This window comes from Mobula hypostoma, chromosome 1 (assembly GCF_963921235.1).
Source record: "Mobula hypostoma chromosome 1, sMobHyp1.1, whole genome shotgun sequence".
NCBI classification, from domain to species: domain Eukaryota; kingdom Metazoa; phylum Chordata; class Chondrichthyes; order Myliobatiformes; family Myliobatidae; genus Mobula; species Mobula hypostoma.
This window is the reverse complement of record NC_086097.1, coordinates 47,422,220-47,443,033: the sequence shown is the minus strand read 5'-3', so window position 1 is coordinate 47,443,033 and position 20,814 is coordinate 47,422,220. Positions and strand designations below refer to the sequence as shown.

The following is a 20,814-nucleotide window of genomic DNA, read 5'->3' as shown; positions in this document are numbered from 1 at the left end:
CTTCTGCCCCATCATCTTAACTGTGTTTTTTGCACCTCCATCTGGTATGGGGGCAGTCAAGCATCAGACCAGAAGTCCCTACAAAGTGCTATGAAAACAGCTGAGAGGATCTTAGGGGTTTCCCACCATCCATCGGAGACATTTGTCAGGAGTGCTGCGTACTCAAGACCATTAGTATTACTAAGGATCCCACCCATCCATCCATGATCCTCTGACTTTCTACTATCAGGCAGGAAACAATGATGCAAAAAAAAACAATCAGGATGAGAAACAGTTTCTTCTCCCCCAGCCATTAGGCTTCTGAACTCCCTGAGGTATTGTATTCGAAGGTTAATCTGTTCCAGTACAATATTTAATATTAATGCACTTTAGTTGGTTACTTATGTGATTCAACTGTAGATTTTATCCTTACCTTCATAAGTTATCGTGTATTATGTGTACTACTGTACAACTTAGTTTGGAGAAACATCTCGTTTCTATATACATTATGTGGTTATATACATTATATACATGTGTATAGTTAAATGAGAATAAACTTGACTTAAACTACCCCATTTGTCTGCTTGTGTCCTTTTAACATGATGTGGATCAGTGGATCTTAAACTTCCAGCTCTGATCTTCTTTCAACCACAAATCATGAGGCCAACAATGCAATACCTGCCAATTTCTAACTGTACAACAAGATAATCCACCTAATTAAGTACAATATGTGCATTCAAATATAACACCTTCAGTTCTGTATTAACCACCCTTTTCAATTTGTCTCCATGCTGTCTGAAGTTAAATTCTTATCCCTTTCTAAATTTTTTTGTCTTTATTCAGGAGACTTCCATAATATCTCCTACACTCGCCTTCCCTTTTACTTTTTTTTCCCCATACTTTTCCAAACTGTTGGACCCAGACACCTATTATTTAGAGCCCTATCCATAGCCCTAGTTAGGCAATTCGCTAGGTCCCTGGTCCAGCATGGTATAGGTGGAGCCTGCCTATCAGAACAGCTCCCTCTGTCTCCAATACCAGTGCCAGTTTCCCTTGAACTGTAATCCACTTCTCCCACACCAATTTTTGAGTCATGCATTTGGCTCTTTGATCTTATGACCTCGTGCACCAATTTCCACATGACTCAAATAATAACCCTTTTGGTTATGCACTTTAATTTAGTCCCTAGCTGCTCAAATTCCCTCCACAGAACCTCTCTCCTCCTCCTTCCAATGTTGGTGGTATCTCAGCAACTGGAACTTTCTTCTCCCACTTCAAATTCTTCTGCAGGTCAGGTGAGATATTCTGAACCTGGGCACCATGCAGACAACACAGAATTTGGGACTCTCAATCCTTGCAACAGAGAATTATGTCCCTTCCCCTATCCCAGTTTACTCTGCACCCTCCCCCCCAGCTGCCTACTACCTCCCTCATGGTTCCACCTCCTTCTACTACCCATTGTGCTTTCCCTTATTTCTTCTTCACCTTTCCTGCCTATCTCCTCCACCGCCCCTCTATCTTTCCCCTTACTGGTTTTTCACCTGGAACCTACCAGCCTTCTCCTTCCCACCCTCCCCCCACCTTTATAGGGCCTCTCCCTCTTCCCTCTTCAGTCCTGACGAAGGGTTCCGGCCTGAAACATTGACTGATTGTTTCCATGGATGCTGCCTGACCTGCTGAGTTTCTCCAGCGTGTTGTGAGAGAATTACGTCTATTTTCCTGACTATACCATCTATAATTACAACTATATTTCACTTTTCTCTCCAGTCTTCAATGGCTCCCTGAAACAGGATATCACAGCTTGTATGCTCATCCTTACTGCAACACCCACTCTCAGCCTCACAGACAACAACAATCTCAAACCTGTTGGACAGGCTCAAGGTAAGACTCCTCCAACACTACCTCTTAAATCACCCTACCTACCACACTTGCAGTCACACCCTCTTGTCTTGGCCACAGCACAAACTTTTAGTAGTTAATCTAGTGTGTTTGACTGCCTTATAAGCACAGTGTCCAGGTAACTCAGTATTACAGTGTTTACAGCTCAGATTCCCGGTCAAAAAACTTTTTGCCCGAGTTCCTTGAGCAACCAAGGAACTCGGGCACTTGCTGCGGACATTGTGACCAGGAACCACACTGGAGTCTACCAGCTGCCACATCATGCAGCTACAAATCACCTAATCCTGCATCTCCATTTTCTTTAATTTGTTGTAATTTGGTATCTTTTTAGTTAACTATTATACAAAAATCCCTACCTGCTACTCAATTATACCTCCTTGCCAAAGACTCCCAACCCAAAGTCCCAGACCCAAGACTTCTCCACTGGCCCATTCACACAATAGCCAATCCAAAGTGGCCCCTGGGCCTTGGCCTCGACTTCTAACTGAAGCCTCTTGAACCAAAGCCTCATTCCCCACTCTAACACTGCCCACTCCTGCTTAAACCTCACTTTTATTTTGGTCAAGTGAAACTCATACAATAAGACTTGCTTTTTTCAATGGTTTCTGCTCTCACATAGATCTCGCTCTTGCTACTCCAAAGTGAAACTCACATGCAAGGAGACATAGTCTTGTCAATGGCTTGCTTTCTCACAAAGATCTCATTCTCGCTAGTCCCAAGTGAAAGAATAAAAAATTCATTCTGTCATACTATACTGCAGCCTGCCTTGGAGGGATACTTAAAACATTTTTATTCTGTCACTTTGCCACTTTTATTTTAAGTTACATTAGAAATAAACACAGATCAAGTAAAATAACCATAAACCAATGAACACCTCATGAAATTGTAAGATAATGATTCACTGAAACAATTCTGTTTCCACATTTCTATTAGTGACAGGCATAGTTTTCATCAAGGGAAGGCATCATTGATAAAACCCAGTAGGCTCAAAATGCTGATATTATCAGAACTTGCACTGGATAGAATGGTGGAGTCATAAAGCACAGAAACAGGCCTTTTGGCCTAATGTGTCCATGCTGGCCATCTTAACTGGCATTTAGAAGACTGCAGTAGGGAATTCCAAAGATAACTCAATTTTACATTGTATTTAGAAAACAAAACAAATATTTATGCTGTTTTCTACACAGTTGCATTATAATTTTAACAGTATGATCTTCTGAAATGGCATCTAAAGGAATGAATCAAGCAAATAGGTACAGTCATCTATACACTATTTACATGCAATCTGCTGTCTACTCACCAGTGGTGAAAGGTCTTCATCAAATTTTTTGATCTGATTCATAAATTCTAAATGTTTCTTTTCCTCTTCCAGTTGAGCTACACTCTGTTCACTTTTCTGCAACTTTTGTTGTGTGTTTGTCAGCTCATCTCGTAGCCACAGGTTCTCGTGAAACAATCGATGTACCTGAGCACGTAGTTTTTGTTTTTCCGATTCCACTGCATTTAAGTGACTAGATAATGCCATCATAACCTTAATACAAATCATAGTAAGCACATTTTACAAAACTGAAGTAATGAGACTGCCAATACCATAAAATGTGTCCATATAGGAAAAATATTCTAAAGTGTAGGATAACAATTTTAAATGCACTGCCCAAGCCCAAATTAAACATCTTGTCATATAATCAAAATAATAACATTGCAATGTAGTTTTACACTCAAATTTTGTAAAAACAGGATTAAGTTTCAGTGGTTTTACATTACGGAACCAACAAAAAAGCTTATTCAAAAACATTGGTGATTCATACTGGAAAGGTGTCATTTTCTGGAGCTTTCAATGAATAGGCATTCTCTCTACACTACAAATCAAAACATTATAAAATCCAAATAGTTAAATACCTGCAATAAATGTTCATAAAATAAATTATGCCACTATCAATTACCATACCACAAGCTGTCTCTGGACTACAGCACTAATATCATTATTGTGGTGCCCCCTTTATTAAAAATTCTATAAAGTTTGTATCTTAACATTTTTCAGATTCCATCTTGTACTAAATCATAATATGTTCAATGCAACACAAAGCCAAAGATACACTAGATGTCTATTTTATTATAATAGATTTTACCATTTAAGTAAACAATAAGTTCATGAGAAAAAAAACATTCTATCCACCATCTCAAATGCAAATCTATAGATAAACTATTATTCTATTACCAGTTAATTTGTCTTTTTCCACTTCTTCTTCAATGATATAATGACATCTCCACATGTCACAATGAAATAAACCATAAGATATAGGATCAGAATTAGGCCATTTGGCCCATCAGGTCTGCTCCACCATTTCATCATAGCTGATCCAATTTCCTCCCAGACCCAATCTCCTGCCTTTTCCATGTATCCCTTCATGTCCTGACCAATCAAGACCTCTGCTTTAATTCGACATAAAGACCTGGCCTCCACAGCTGCTGCAGCAAAGAATTCCACAGATTCACCACTCTCTGGCTAAAGAAATTCCTCCTCATCTCTGTTCTAAAAGGGCGCTCCTCTATTCTGAGGGTGTGTCCTCTGATCCTACCTTAGGACTCTCCGCATCCACTCTATCAAAGCCTTTTAGCATTCAATAGATTTCAATGAGGTCACCCCATCATTTTTCTGAAATCTAGTGAACGCAGGCCCAAAGCCATCAAACACTCTTCATATGGCAAGCCATTCAAACCTGGAATCATCTTCATGAACCTCCTTTGAACCCTCTCCAGTTTCAGCATATCCTTTTTAAGATAAGGGGCACAGAACTGCTCACAATACTCCAAGTGAGGCCTCACCAGTGCTTTATGAAATCTCAACATTACATCCTTGCTTTTATATTCTAGTCCTCTTGAAATGAAAGCTAATATTGCATTTGTCTTCCTCACCACAGACTCAACCTGCAAATTAACCTTTAGGGAATCCCGCAAAAGGACTCCAAGTACCTTTGTGCCTCAGGTTTCTATATTTTCTCAATCCTTTCATTTCTTCTCCCAGCACTTCTGCCATTCCTTTGCTCATTCTCCCAATATGTCCAAGTCCTTCTGTAGCCTTTCTACATCCTCAAAACTATCTGCCCCTCCACCCATCTTTATATCGTCTGCAAACTTTGCAGTAAAGCCATCAATTCCATCATTCAAATCATCAACATATAGCGTAAAAAGAATCGAACCCAACACAGACCCTTGTAGAACACCACTAGTCACAGGCAGCCAACCAGAAAAGGCTTCCTTTAGTCCCAATCTTTGCCTCCTGCAAATAAGCCACTGCTTTATCCATGCTAGAATCTTTCCTGTAATACCATGGGTTCATAGCTTGTTAAGCAGCCTCATGTGTGGCACCTTGTCAAAGGCCTTCTGAAAATCCAAGCACACAACATCCACTGACTCTCCTTTGTCTATCCTACTTGTTATTTCGTCAAAGAATTCAAACAGATTTGTCAGGCAAGATTTTCTCTTGAAGAAACTATGCTGACTACTGCCTATTTAATCATAGGCCTCCTCCACTTCAGGTGCAAGTTGTATCTAAAGTACAGGTCCCACCTTCCCTGGAAGAGAGCCCAATGATCTAAAAATCTTATGTCCTGCCTCCTATACCAACTCCTTAGCCATGTATTAAACTGGATAGTCTTCCTAGTTCTGGCCTCACTAGCACATGGCACTGGTAGCAATCCTGAGATCACAACCCTGGAGGTCCTGCCCTTTACCAGCACTTAACTTCTTATGCAAAACCTCGTCACTTGTCCTACCCATGTCATTGATACCTACATTGAACTTCAGGCTGTTCACCCTCCTACTTAAGAATGCTGAGGACACTATTTGAGAAATCCCACACCCTGGCAACATATTTATCAGGACTCTCGTTCTCGCCCACAGAAACTCCTGTCCATTCCCCTAACAAATCCCTTATCACAACAGCATCCTCTTCTCCCCCTTCTCTTTGCCAGAGACTCAATGCCAGAGATCCAACCACTGTGACTTTCCTCTGTTAGGTCAATTTCTTTCCCCCCTCCCCCGCCCAAACAGTATCCAAAGTAATATACCTGTTGTTGAGGGGATGGCCACAGGGGTTCTCTGCACTGGCTCCTTAAACCCTTTCCCCTTCATGACTGTCACCCACTCTCCTGTGTCCTGCACCTTGGGTGTAACTATATCCTATCAATCACTTCCTCAGCCTCCCGAATGATCTGAAGTTCATCCAGTTCCAGCTTCAACTCCTTAACATGGATTGTTAGAAGCTACAGCTGGATGCACTTCATGCAGACGTAGTCATCAGGGACACTGGAGTCTCCCTGCCTTCCCACATCCCACAAGGGGAGCATTCCACTCTCCTGCCTGGCACTGACCCAGATGAGCAGATATAAAGGAAGGAACGGAAAAAGACTTAACCTTGAGCTTTTCTTTCCTTTGTTTTCTTTGACTGAAGCCTCCCTTCGCACAAGCCTCGAAGAGCTAAATCCTCAAGATCACTACTCTGACAGTGGCCACTGCACTTGCCCCTGCCTTCCTTTAATTTGCCCTTGCTAATCAATCCCAAACACTGATTGGTAATCCCAAAAACTTAACTTTGCAAGCAGTTATTTGTGATCTGCATCAATCAATGTGATGATAATCATTGCATTTGTCCAGTAAGCTGAGAGCAACTGCTTTCACAGTAAAGCACTAGCATGGTGCCTTGGTCACCTGAAATAGGCTGGAATTTATTTCATTTAATGATATTATTAAACAGCTTGACAGTCTGATTTTTCCCACCTAGAGGTAGCAGCACAATTCCAAAATCAGTCCAAGCTTTAAGCCGCAGTGAGGAGAAATTTCTCAGAATATTACTTTGCGTAACACTGAAAAGTCTTTGAACTGAAACATCAACATACTTCTCTCTTGATATGGTGCCTGATTGTCCAGGATTTCTGGAATTTATTTGTAAGTCAGAAGCTGCAAAATGGCAAAGTTTTCAATCTTCAAAAAGATATTGTTGCCTGCCTTACTAACAAGTGTAGCAGAATATAAGACTGAATAAAGTTATGTTTAGAGGATACAGAACATGTTTAAATACAGTGGATTTTGGTTAATTGGGCATCAGTTAACTGGGGCAGCCACTTATTCAGGACACTATGTTGCTTAACTGGGGCAGGAGACTGTTGCAGAACAGTTTCTAAGTAGCATCGGACATGAGCACATGTGGCTGTCAGACACACTGTGCTTAAAGCAAAATTTTGTAAATAGTGCCAGTTGCGTGCAATTGTATTCAAAAAGCATTGATTTTTAATCACTAATAGCATGCAAGAAAAAAGAATTAAGACAATTCTGAACTGGTTTGCTCACTGTGGTTTCAAGCATTCAGGCTTGGAGATGCCTTTAAATAGTCAGGAGTGAAAATGAAACAATTTCACTACCCCCAGAAGTTTGGTACTTCGAAGAATTTGAAGGATCAACAATCATCTTGAATGTTACAACGAAAATGAACATTTGGATGATGCAATCATTGATAACATTGTATGAAGGCAGTCCATTATCTACACCAGGTGTCTGTGCTGATTTTATTCATTTAAAGTCAATAGAATGCATACACTGGATCAATTCCCCTGTCAATAATTATTAGGAACTTATAAACAGTTTTATAGTACTGTATTAGTATTGATAGTGTTCCAATTTGTTCTGTATTTCATTTAAACACATAATTTCTTACTCAATTAAACAGTAGTTTGTCTTTCTTTAAAAAATATATACATTTTTAACTATTTCCATGAAACTTCAGCTAAATGGGGCAGACACTTAATTGGGCCAAAATGTTACTGGCCCCAATGTGTCCCAATTAACTGGATTCCATTGTAGATAAAATAAAAATCTTAAACAACTTTGGCAAAATTTACCTGTGCTTCACTGAGACCAAGTTCTAACATTTCCAAGGACTTGCGAATCATGTTGGATTTTTCTTCAACCAAATTCACCTCATCATCTTTTTTCAGACATTTTAGGGTTTCCAACAAGCTCTGTAAAATGGAGTTGTGCTCGTTTTTTAACGCCTCAAGCCCCTGAATCACTTGTTTTGTTTTTCCAATTATCTCTTCCTGAGAGAGTTTTTCTAATTTATCTTCCTTTAAATAGACCATTGTAGACATGGTGTCGTACATCCTGAAAAAAAAATCATGGTGTTAACAGATGGCAAAAGTATATAAACACTAATTAAATATAAATGTTTGACTAAAATTCTTGACGAGGATGGCAAATTTGCTTTTAAGTAATTCTGCAGTGGTAGCAATGTACCAAAGATTTAGAATCATTCCAACTTTAAATGAAAGTGGATTATGGGATTCAAATTAATACAAACAAACACGAATGGGATTCAAATTGTTTAAAGTCACTACATAACAAATACAGATTTCAAACCCAAAGGCAAGCAAGGCAAAGTATTATAAGCATATTAAGACTCCATAAAACTACTGCAGTGATTCCATCAGAGCTACTATAAAAAATACAACAGATTCATACTGATGCACTATAAAACTAACTAAAATTACTAAACAGTTAATATTTTCTGTACTGCCAAGTTGGTCCTTAGCCAAGGTTGATTTCACTCAATTTCCTAAACAAAACACAAATAAATATCCCTCTATCATAAAAAGTCAGAAATGGGGCATTACATTCAGTGCCCTTCAGATATATAACAGATCTTGTCACATGCAGCAAATCTTAGAATATATTCTGAATTGTGCTGCAAGCAAAGAACATTTGTACCTTACAACATAATTTCTAAGATTAATCACTTTTCCTCGGCATTCAACATTAATAAAGCCAATTCCTCTATAACTTGGTGATCATTACTGACCAAATATTTAGCAAGTCCATCACATAAATAAAATGACTACAAGAGCAGGCCAAAGGCTGAATATTCAATAACAAGAGCATCAAAGACTTAACACTATCAACAAGGAAACATGACAAAAATATTGTTTACTTTCACATTAAAGTTGCTGGTGAACGCAGCAGGCCAGACGGCATCTCTAGGAAGAGGTACAGTCAACGTTTCAGGCCAAGACCCTTCGTCCTGATGAAGGGTCTCAGCCCGAAACGTCGACTGTACCTCTTCCTAGAGATGCCGCCTGGCCTGCTGTGTTCACCAGCAACTTTTATGTGTGTTGCTTGAATTTCCAGCATCTGCAAATTTCCTTGTGTTTGCGTTTACTTTCACACGAGTGCAGTTGTAACATTCATGAAGCTCAATACGATCACTTGAGACTCCATCTCCCACTGTAATAAATCACTACTTCCAACCAGAAACAACTGAACAAAACAGTAACCAAAATCTTAATAGATGAAAAGAGATGTAACAAATTTATTCTGTCAATGTTTCCCTTTGGTATTGAGGAAGGTATCACTTAGCAAGTAAATAACATTCCCAGAATGATACAGGTTTCCCCCGCCATCCGAAGGTAGAGCGTTCCTATGAAACGGTTCGTAAGCTGGAATGTCATAAAGTGAAGAAGCAATTACCATTTATTCATATGGGAAAAATTTGTGAGTGTTCGCAGACCCAAAAAATAACCTACCAAATCATGCCAAATAACACATAAAACCTAAAATAACAGTAACATATCGTAAAAGCAGGAATGATATGATAAATACACAGCCTATATAAAGTAGAAATACTTCTCTACAATCACTGCCGCACTGTTCTCTGTAGCGAAAATCTCACGCAAGCACTCTCGGCAGAAACACTCTCCAGTAACCTTTAAGCTATGAAGCTGCCAAATCATACCAAATAACACATAAAAATACGCAGCCTATATAAAGTAGAAATAATGTATGTACAGTGTAGTATCACTTACTGGAATCAGGAAGACAGCGCCGAGCACACTGATGATGGTGTGTTAGGCTGAGTCGTAGGAGGTTGGGGTGGTGCAGTGATCCCAACCTCCAGGCCGCGGACCGATACCGATCCATGAAGCATACAGCGGTGCAGCAGTGGCTGGGACACACCCAGCACATCTTTAAGAAAAAAGCCGAAATAAACAAGCTAATTAATTAGGTGCCGCCCAGCACGTAAATGTCAGCTAAGATCAGAGGTGACGCAATCGGCAATCGCCTCTGATCTGGGCTGACATTTACGTGCCGAGTGGCACCTAATTAATTAGCTTGTTTATTTCGGCTTTTTTCTTAAAGATGTGTTGGGTGCGTCCCGGCTACCGCTGCATTCTCCACGGCAATGTATCAGTCCGCGGCCCGGAGGTTGGGGTGGTGGGACACTGGGGTGTCATCTTATCATCATCTGTTTCCACCAGGGCAGCCAGGTCATCATCTTCTATGTCTGCCTGCCTTGATGTCGAAGGTCAAGGTTCGTTGTCTGCTGTGGAAGGCTTGAAAACCGACATTATGCTTGACTGCTTAGCCTCGCGCATTTTTCTATCATACAGTTCTTTGTAAGCACTCAAACTATCCTGCAAATATGCCCCAAACCTACGTACCCTTTCAAAATTAAAGTCGTACTTTTCTGCAATCATTGCAGCGAAAATCTCACGCAGTTGCTTCACGTTCAGTTCCTGGACGACTTCACTTTCGGTCCGTTCGCTACTCCATTCGGTTTCGATTGTTATCCTTTCCTCTTCCAATTGCATCAGCTCTTCATGTATCAGTTCTTGGTCATGGGATGTCAAAACCTCTTCAACATCATCTTCATCAATTTCCACAAGCCAAACTCACTTTGTCCTTATTTCATTCACCACGATCGAAACGCTTAATTATGTCTAGTTTTACGCGAAGTATAACACCCTTATGAGCTCTTTTAGGCTTTTCCGATACCTTAGAACTCATCTTGCTAACGGCTGCTCACAGGCACGTGTTTAAGCAATGCTGGCTAGAATACAGTTCCGGGGGAGGAGCTTGGCTGCTTGGGGCGCGCGCTGCCTTTTTTCGTAACAGTGAAAACACCTTCTGTTAGCGAAAACAGGTAACTAATGTAGGTTTTTTGTTAACAGCGAGGTTTCGTAAAGCAAACGTTTGAAAAGCGGGGGACACCTGTAGACCAACTCTCCACATTCAAATTCACACATATCCTCCTGTGTTGCAGTTCGAGTTGCCCCTACAACACGTCCTTTGACATACAATCTTGAACACATGCTCTACATGTTCAGCCCTCCATGCAAGCATGTCCAAATGCAAAAGCCCAAGAGAAGCTGGGTGGCAGGCTGTTCCATTACCAGCACATAATCTTCCCACTCAACTACTCATTGAATCTAGTAGTGGAGAACTGCGATAGAACAAAGGGTCAGCTTTATGCCTAAGATACCATTCACCTAATTGTAGACAACTCGAATGCCGTTGAGTTCTCATCAACTCATGGCAACCCCATGGATAATGTAGTTGTCCATAGAGTTTTCATGGCAAGATACGGAAGGTAGATTGCCAGGCCTCTCTTCCACACAGATACCGCTGCGGCCCAGGTTGAGACCTGGTTGGATTCAAAATCAGGACCATCTGCCTCAAAGTCCATCGCTAATACCACTACACCACTGGCCAGCCCATATAATTACTTACTATAATTCTGCAGCATATTAAATAGATGACATGTTTTTACTACTTTATATCATTTACATCTATTTGGTAGTTAAGTGCTTCTCTGCGACACATTTAAAACCACTTCAAAGCCTTTTAAAAGTAATGTCCTAGAATGGGACCTATTCTTCAAGAGATGTCTGTTAAGGGCAGGAGAGCTTTGCGAGCCTACCATATCCAAGCACATTAGCACATTTGGGCACAAGGTATGATGTGGTTGAAGACTGGACCAAGACCAAATTACTAATTTCTTGAACTCAAGTTTCTGGGAAAGGAAGAATTAATTGAAAGTCGTTTCATACCATGGCTCTATTTTGCTATCAAAACTTCCAAATGGGTAGCTACAGTTGCTTTACCAATGGCGAGAGGAAGAAGCTGTTCCTGAATCGGTGAGTGTGCACCTTCAGGCTCCTGTCCCACCTTCCTGTTGGTAGCAATGAGAAGAGAGCATGTCCTAGGTGATGGGAGGGTAGGTCCTTTTTGAGGCATTGCTCCTTGAAGATGTCCAGGACGCTACAGATGCTAGTGCCCATGATGGAGCTGACTGAGTAATCTCATACAGCAAAGTAATATTGCAGAAATAATGGGTTACATCACTGATGATACAATAACTATCAGTCTGTCAGTCCACCTGGCCAGGCCCATATCGTTCAGGAAGAGACTAGATGACTATCACAAAAAAGAGGCGACAACTGGGGAGATGACGGATGGCTTGGAAAGACAGACCCAGGACTATAAGGGCTAGCAACCCGAGCTGCTTCTCCTGTAAAGAAGAACCCATCAAAGCTACGTAACATTTGAAAGTATACCCCCAGGGGAGCCAGGGAGGGGGGTGGGGCGTGGAAGAATGAGAACCCAGACTAAACAGACCTGCAGATGAAGACCTACGGTAATGATCAATTGACCACGAGTAGGGAACGTGGCTACGGCAAAGTTTGTAAGAACCCAGATGGTCTGAGGATCCACCAGGCCAAGATGAGACGTCTGAGCAAGGAACAACGGATACAGAGCACAGGAATCACCCCTGGTGAGACGCAGGAGCAGTCAGGCCCGGAATCACCGGAGTGCCCAGAACTTCCATGTACCCCAAACCCCAAGCTCAACTACAGCATCAGAACATCACTGGGTGAAGTGGCCTCTGGCAAACAAGGAGGATGAGTGGCATCAGTTCGATGACAATGTGGACAAGGTACTTGATGCTTCCGGGGGGGGGGGGGGGGGGCATCAGAACCATTTACCATTCTGGTAACTTCAAATTGTTTTGATGCCCAGCAAAATTAATTATAGTAACCTTATCTAATTTTTAATAGACTACTTCATTTCAAAACTGATGCATGCAAAATATTCTAAACAATTGGGCCAGGCAAAGATCAAGTAGCATTTTGCTATATAACATTTTAGTGTTACCTTAAAATCAAGCCTACAGAAAATGAACTGGGAGTGCAACATTCAAGCAAAACTAAAATTGATTTTATTATTTATAAACTACCAAGTCAGTGCTAGTTAAGAATTGGGTATTTTTTTCCATCTGAAAATCTGTAAATGCTTGATGATATAATTTTGTTGTGTCAGAACTGAGCTTGTATTGAATCAAAAGATTGCATCACATGGAAATCTTGATAAGTATTTCATTCACACCAGACTGTAAAGCACTTTAAAAAATGATACAAATGGCTCAATAATATCAGCAAAGAGTTTGGCTTCCACCCCTTTAAACTTTATGAGCAAAATTAGAACATATTTAATACACCAGTTCTTGGATTATTATTGTCCATATTAATTTGTCTAGTTATAATTGAATTTAATTAAAATATCAAATTTCCAATTGATTTGTACAAGAATATAAACAAACTGAAATTGAACAGATTTCAAGTATTTCATTATCTTAGCAGTAAAATATTCTGATCTGAACATGCTGCATCAATTTGTTTTGAATAACTAACCAAAATATGGTCACTTTCAATTAACTAATCGTACAAGTCAAAACATGTGAAAATCATTGGTATTCCTCATGTGAAATTACCTATGTAGGATTGAAATGCTCAAAGTCAATGCAACAGCAAAATGTCTGGTGCTAAAGTCCATATCCTTGTGTATGGATTGGTTATATTGACATTTTCAACATATATTCTTCCGGCCACATAATTACCCGATTGGCTTTCAACTATTTTTATTCAACACCACACCAGTAATATAATTATTGCAGCTCTGTAAAAAAAAAGCTCAGAATGCCCCAAGGTTCAAAGTGCTTGCAGAGGCTTACATCAGAAATTTTCAAATGTAGTGCAGATGGACTGCTCACTATTGTTTCCTTTGCCTTGACTAGAGAACGAGAAAGCCGCCAATGATTTTGGTCTTACCGGCTCATCTGACCTTACTTGTAAAAAAACAACAGAGGCTTGAAAAATAACACTACAGGAAGCAAAACTAGGACCAAACAAGAACATGTATAACTTCCAGTTTCAACATCTTTAAGAATCAGCCTCAGGGTTTAAGTGCTTGCTGCTGTCCTACTTCGAATACAAAAAAATTAGCTATGTAAAGTGTTTGCTCTTATTGCCCTTACTGCTCCATGGACAACCACATGCCACTGGCCTAAATATTTTCCAAACTCTTGCAGTGGTTTATGTCAGATTCCATTGGACCAAAGTAAAACAATTCTTCATTCCAGCAACACACAGTTGTAACCACACTACAAACAATCTATGCATAATGAACAGGTTCGGTCTCTGTTTGTCCACAAATCAGAAGAAAACATTTAAAAAAGAACACTCAATATGGCGATCATAGCTCCGCAGTATTGTAATGAGAGGTATCAAAAGCAAATAAGATAAGAAACACTTGCTAAAAAAGAGAAAGAGAAAAAAACCAGTTCTGCCATTCAAAGGAAAGAATGTACATTCAGTGGCCACTTTACTGGGTAAACCTGCACATCTGGTCATCAATGCAAATATCTGATCAGCCACTCATGTGGCAGCAACTTAATGCATAAAAACATGCAGACATGGTCAAGCGGTTCAATTGTTCAGACAAAACATCAGAATGGGGAAGAAATGCGATCTAAGTGGTTTGAGTATCTCAGAAACTGATTTCCTGAGATTTTCACATACAACAGTCTATAAAGTTTACAGAGAATGGTGAAAAAAAACAAAAAAAAATCCAGTGAGTGCAGCTCTGTGGGTGAAAATATCTTATTAATGAGAGGTTAGAGGAGAATGACCAGACTGGTTTGAAATGGACAGGAAGATAATAGCAACTCAGATAAATACGCATTACAACAGTGGTGTTCAGAAGAGCATCTCTGAAAGGACAATACATTGAACCTTGAAGTGGATAGGCTACAGTAGCAGAAGAGCACAACCAATACACTCAGTGACAATTTTATTAGGTATAGAAGGTACCTATTAAGGTGGTCACTGAGTGCATGTTTGCATGTCAAACTTTTAAATTCAGTAATATCATGACAGCTCTATTGTACATTTGGATGTCTATAAATTATGCATTCATAAACTGCAGACAGCTTATCCAGGTCTTGCTCTCTTCTCATCGCTACTATTGGAAAGGAGGTACAGAAGTCTTGGGGGGTCCCACACCACCAGGTAAAGGAACACTTATTACCCTACAAATATCAGTCTCCTTATACAGTGTGGATAACTTTATTCACCACAACTCTGAACTGATTCTACAACCACTTTCAAGAACTCTTTACAATTCATGTTCTCAGTATCAATATATTTTTTTTAATTTGCACAATTTGTCGTCTTTTACACAATGGTTGTCAGTCCTTGTTTATAAACAGTTTTTCATAAATTCTATTGTATTCCTTTATTTTCCTGTAAACGCCTGTAAGAAAATGAATCTCAAGATATTGGGTGGTAGCATAACTTTGATAATAAATTTTACTTTGACTGGAAAAGGATTGAATTACTCTACTGCATTGGTTCTGATCAACAGTAAATTCATTGGAGATTTTGATTTAAAACAACATGGCTTGTATTTATTTGATGTACTGAAATTTCGGAGGCAATTACCAGCAGCGTCATCAAACAGAATTTCACACTCAGCCATTAGAGGAAAAATGAACATAAATATAACTAAAGTTTTAAGGACTGCTTTGAAGCAGAGAAAGAAAAGTGGACAAATTAATTTAGAAGGGGAATGTTAGGGCCCAGGCAATTAGACAACGATTAAATCATAAGATATACAGTACTGTGCATAAGTCTTTAACATATACAGTGGCATGCAAAAGTTTGGGCATTCCTGGTCAAAATTTCTGTTATTGTGAATAGTTAAGTGAGTAGAAGATGAACTGATCTCCAAAAGTCATAAAGTTAAAGATGAAACATTCTTTTCAACAGTGTAAGCAAGATTAGTCAGTGGTGGAGGGAAATACACTAGTGAAATTTAAGAGACTACTCGACAGGTATATGAAGGAATTTAAGGTGGGGGCTTATATGGGAGGCAGGGTTTGAGGGTCGGCACAACATTGTGGGCCGAAGGACCTGTACTGTGCTGTACTATTCTATGTTCTATTAGTGTATTATTTTTGTTTTGTACAATTTTAGTTTGGGCACCAAGAGATTTGAGCTCTCAGATAACTTTTACCAAGGTCTCAGACCTTAATTAGCTTGTTAGGGGAATGGCTTGTTCACAATCATCGTTAGGAAAGGACAGGTGATGCAAATTTCAAAGCTTTATAAATACCCTGATTCCTCAAACCTTGTCCCAACAATCAGCAGCCATAGGTTCCTCTAAGCAGCTGCCTAGCACTCTGAAAATTAAAATAAATGATGCCCACAAAGCAGGAGAAGGCTATAAGAAGATAGCAAAGCGTTTTCAGGTAGCTGTTTCCTCAGTTCGTAATGCAATTAAGAAATGGCAGTTAACAGGAACGGTGGAGGTCAAGTTGAGGTCTGGAAGACCAAGAAAACTTTCCCAGAGAACTGCTCATAGGATTGCTGGAAAGACAAATCAAAAGCCCCCGTTTGACTGCAAAAGACCTTCAGGAAGATTTAGCAGACTCTGGAGTGGTGGTGCACTGTTCTACTGTGCAGTGACACCTGCACAAGTATGACCTTCATGGAAGAGTCATCAGAAGAAAACCTTTCCTGCATCCTCACCACAAAATTCAGCATCAGAAGTTTGCAAAGGAACATCTAAACAAGCCGGATGCATTTTGGAAACAAGTTCTGTGAACTGAAGTTAAAATAGATCTTTTTGGCTGCAATGAGCAAAGGTATGTTTGGAGAAAAATGGGTGCAGAATTTCATGAAAAGAACACCTCTCTAACTGTTAAGGATGGGGGTGGATCGATCATGCTTTGGGCTTGTGTTGCAGCCAGTGGCACGGGGAACATTTCACTGGTAGAGGGAAGAATAAATTCAACTAAATACCAGCAAATTCTGGAAGCAAACATCACACCGTCTGTTAAAAAAAAAATGAAGATGAAAAGAGGATGGCTTCTACAACAGGATAATGATCCTAAACACACCTCAAAATCCACAATGGACTACCTCAAGAGGCACAAGCTGAAGGTTTTAACATGGCCCTCACAGTCCTCCGACCTAAATATCATTGAAAATCTGTGGATTGACCTCAAAAGAGCAGTGCATGCAAGACAGCCCAAGAATCTCACAGAACTAGAAGCCATTTGCAAGGAAGAACGAGCAAAAATTCCCCAAACAAGAATTAAAAGAAAACAACAGGAATTCTGCAGATGCTGGAAATTTAAGCAACACACATCAAAGTTGCTGATGAAGCCACACTCACGTTGGAGGAACACTACCTTATATTCTGTCTGGGTAGCCTCCAACCTGATGGCGTGAACATTGACTTCTCAAACTTCCGCTAATGCCCCACCTCCTCCTCGTACCCCATCCGTTATTTTTATACACACATTCTTTCTCTCACTCTCCTTTTTCTCCCTCTGTCCCTCTGACTATACCCCTTGCCCATCCTCTGGGTTCTACCCCCCGCCTCCCCCCATCTTTCTCCCCGGACCTCCTGTCCCATGATCCTCTCATATCCCCTTTGCCAATCACTTGTCCAGCTCTTGGCTCCATCCCTCCCTCCATCCCTCCCCCTCCTGTCTTCTCCTATCATTTTGGAGCAGCATAGTTGCTAAATATTTGATTTTCATATGTTGTGGGAACATTTCAATAATGAAATGAAGTTGAGCTAAGTTATCACCTTTAGTTCAAGTGCCTGATGGTTGAGGGTGATAACTAGTCCTGAGGCTCCTGTACCTTCTTCCTGATGGCAGCAGCGAGAAGAAAGCATGTCCTGGGTGGTGGAGGTCCCTAATGATGGATGCTGTTTTCCTGCAACAACACTTCATGTAGATGTGCTCAGTGGTGGGAAAGGCTTTACCTGTGATGGACTGGGCTATATCCACTACTTTTTGGAGGATTTTCTGTTGAAGGACATTGGTGTTTCCATACCAGGTTTGATGCACCTCAGACTGCCCAAGTAAGAAGTTAAAGATCTCAGTGAACACTCCAACCAGTTTATTACAGGTTTTTAGTATTTGGCCAGGTACCATATCTCCACCAGATGCTTTTCGTAGGTTCACCATCCTGAAGGCTGCTCACACGTCAGCCTCAGAGATGGAAATTACAGGATCATTGGGGGCTGTGGGTGTTCATGATGGCTCCTCCATGTTTTGACAGTCAAAGCAAGCATAGAAGTCATTGAGCTCACCTGGAAGCAAAGCCCTGGTGTCAGCTAAGTTGCTTGATTTAACATTATAAAAGGTAACAGTATTCAAGCCTGCCACAATTGTCCTTCACTGATTCAGGTTTAGTCCCGAATAGCCATTTTACCCTTACGATGGCTTTCCGGAGATCATACCTGGACCTCTTGTAACTTGCTTGGTTACCAGACTTGAATACCTCTGATATGGTCTTCAACAGATTGTAGATCCCATGGTTCATTGGGGGCTTCTGGTTGGGGCAAGTCTCTGAATGATTTTGGGGGACACGTTTACAACTGTTCTCATAAGGTCCATAACAACCATGGTGTATTCAACGAGGTCTACAGATGAGTCCTTGCACACAGCCCAGTCCACCAACTTGAAGCAATCCTGTAACTGCACCTCTGCCTCCCATGACCACCTCTTTGTTATCCTAATCCCTGGTGCTTTACTTTGGTCTCTGCCTGTGTGCAGGCAGAAGACAGCCAGCCAAGTGATCTGATTTACCAAAATGCAATCTGGGAATGGAATGTTAGGCATACCTTATCTTAGTATAACAGTGGTCTAGTGTCTTGAGACCTCAGGTGCTACAGGTTATACGTTGAAGGTAATTGGGTAGAGTTTTCTTCAAAATTCCTAGTTGGAAGTCTGCGGCTATGATTTGAAATGCATTGGAATAGACAATTTCTTGTTTGGAGACACCATCATGCAGCACCTCAAGTGCCTGATTATAGTCAGCTGCTGGTTGGGTTATCTACTACATCTAGTACTGCTGGTGTGGCCTCCAGAATATAGATGAGAGCCAATACAGACCGGGAGACCGCTTCACTGGATCTGATGTCCCTTCCGCCAGAAAATGTGGGATCTCCCAGTGGTCACCCATTTTAATTCCACTTCCCATTCCTATGTGTCCATCCATGGCCCCCTCCACTGTCGTGATGAGGCCGTACCTAGGTTGGGGGGAACAACACCTTATATTTTGTTTGGGTAGCCTCAAGCCTGATGGCATGAACATCATTTTCTCAAAGTTCTGGTAGTGCCCCCCACCCCACTTCCTCTTCACCATTTCTTATCCCCTTTCCCCCTCTCACATCTCCTTGCCCACCCATCACCTCCCTCTGGTGCTCGTCCACCCTTTTCTTTCTTACGTGGTTTTCTGTCTCTTTCAACAATCAACTTTCTAGCTCTTTACTTCATCCCTGTCTCTTCAGGTTTCACCTGTCACCTTGTGTTCACTCCCCCCCCCCACCTTTTAAATCTACTCAGCTTTTTTTCTCCAGTCCTGCTGAAGGGGTTTCTGCCTGAAACATCCACTGTACTCTTTTCCATAGGTGCTGCCTGGCCTGCTGAGTTCCCCCAACATTTTGTGTGTTATTCTTTAATACTGAACACGTTGCACTGAATTACTGATTACCACTCAATTTTCCCTTGGCTATTTAGTGCAGTTCACAGAAACTTTTATATTTCCATGGATTAGCCATTTCATTTCCAAACTGAAAATTCAAGGTACTCTTTAAATATGAAAAATGGTGAAAGGCAACTTCTCTGAATTCACTGAAATAAAGTTAATCCCTCCAGCTCCATCCATTACCACCCAGCATTTAAAGCACTTGGGAAATACATATGTTAGCAGGTCAAGGGAGCTAAATATCATACTCATTACATTAGGTTACCTGCATAATAAAAAGGTCAATATCACCTTGCTGAAAGCCACTTTCTCCCCCAACAATGATGCCTTTTACTGTTAATTACCAATTTTTTTTTGTTGTAATTTAGAGCTGTGATTTCTTATCTGCTATTCCACAATACCTTTTGGCAAAGCAATAGGCTAATGATATGTTTAACCTAAACATCTTTAGGTTAAAGCAAAGAGTCCCCAGTAATGGCATCACTTCTTAAACTCAGTCAGTGATACTTTGCTGGCAGAGCAATTATATTGTGATGAATGCCAAATAATCTTTCAAAAAATTAAAGATTTTAAAAAATCAAATATTTAGCAACTATGCTGTGAAAGATTAATCAAATTTCCATCAATGACTTACTATGCCTGCTCATGTAAAAAATTACATTTCAGATCACGTGAGAAATGCAAGGGAAAGTGAGCAGTGACGTTTCACTATGTCCGTGCAGGGACGTTTGCTAGTGCCACCTGGGAAGGCTTCAACTAATGTGGAAAGGAATGTAAACCTGAGTAGCTGGGGAGATCAATCATAGAGATCAAGTCAAGCAAGTTCAGTAGGAAGAACAGACAGGGTCAGATCAATAAACATGGTGGGACTAATGGTCTGGAATGTATTTATTTTAATACAAAAGTGGGGGATTTTAACCAGGCCAATCTGAAAAAAAAATTAGTAAACAATTACCATCAATAGATCACTTGCAATACCAAAGGAAACAACATCCTGGACCATTGTTACACCACCAAGGATGCCTACCGTACTATTCCACGTCCTCACTTTCGGAAATCTGATCACCTGGCTGTACATCTACTCTCTGAGCATAGGCAGAGACTGAAGACTGCAGCACCAGTAGTGAGGACCAGGAAGGTATGGACAAGAGAAGCACAGGAGCGATTATAGGACTGCTTTGAATCGGTGGACTGGACTGTATTCAGGGATTCATTTTTGAATCAGGATGAGTATGCTGCTGTTGTTACTGACTTCATTAAA

The 20,814-nt window shown here is 40.6% G+C and overlaps 1 protein-coding gene across 9 annotated transcripts in view; it reads right to left on the bottom strand.

Annotated features, from left to right (window-relative positions):
* The window catches only part of klc1a (kinesin light chain 1a), a 115,011-nt gene that overhangs the window by 88,754 nt on the left and 5,443 nt on the right, over positions 1–20,814 (bottom strand). For all 9 annotated transcript variants that reach the window (XM_063047876.1, XM_063047927.1, XM_063047900.1 and 6 more), the window contains 2 exons: positions 7,776–8,037; positions 3,179–3,409 (listed from right to left, as the gene is read on the bottom strand). In XM_063047876.1, the coding sequence (XP_062903946.1) occupies positions 3,179–3,409; positions 7,776–8,037 (493 nt within the window). The remainder of the gene's footprint in view (positions 1–3,178; positions 3,410–7,775; positions 8,038–20,814) is intronic.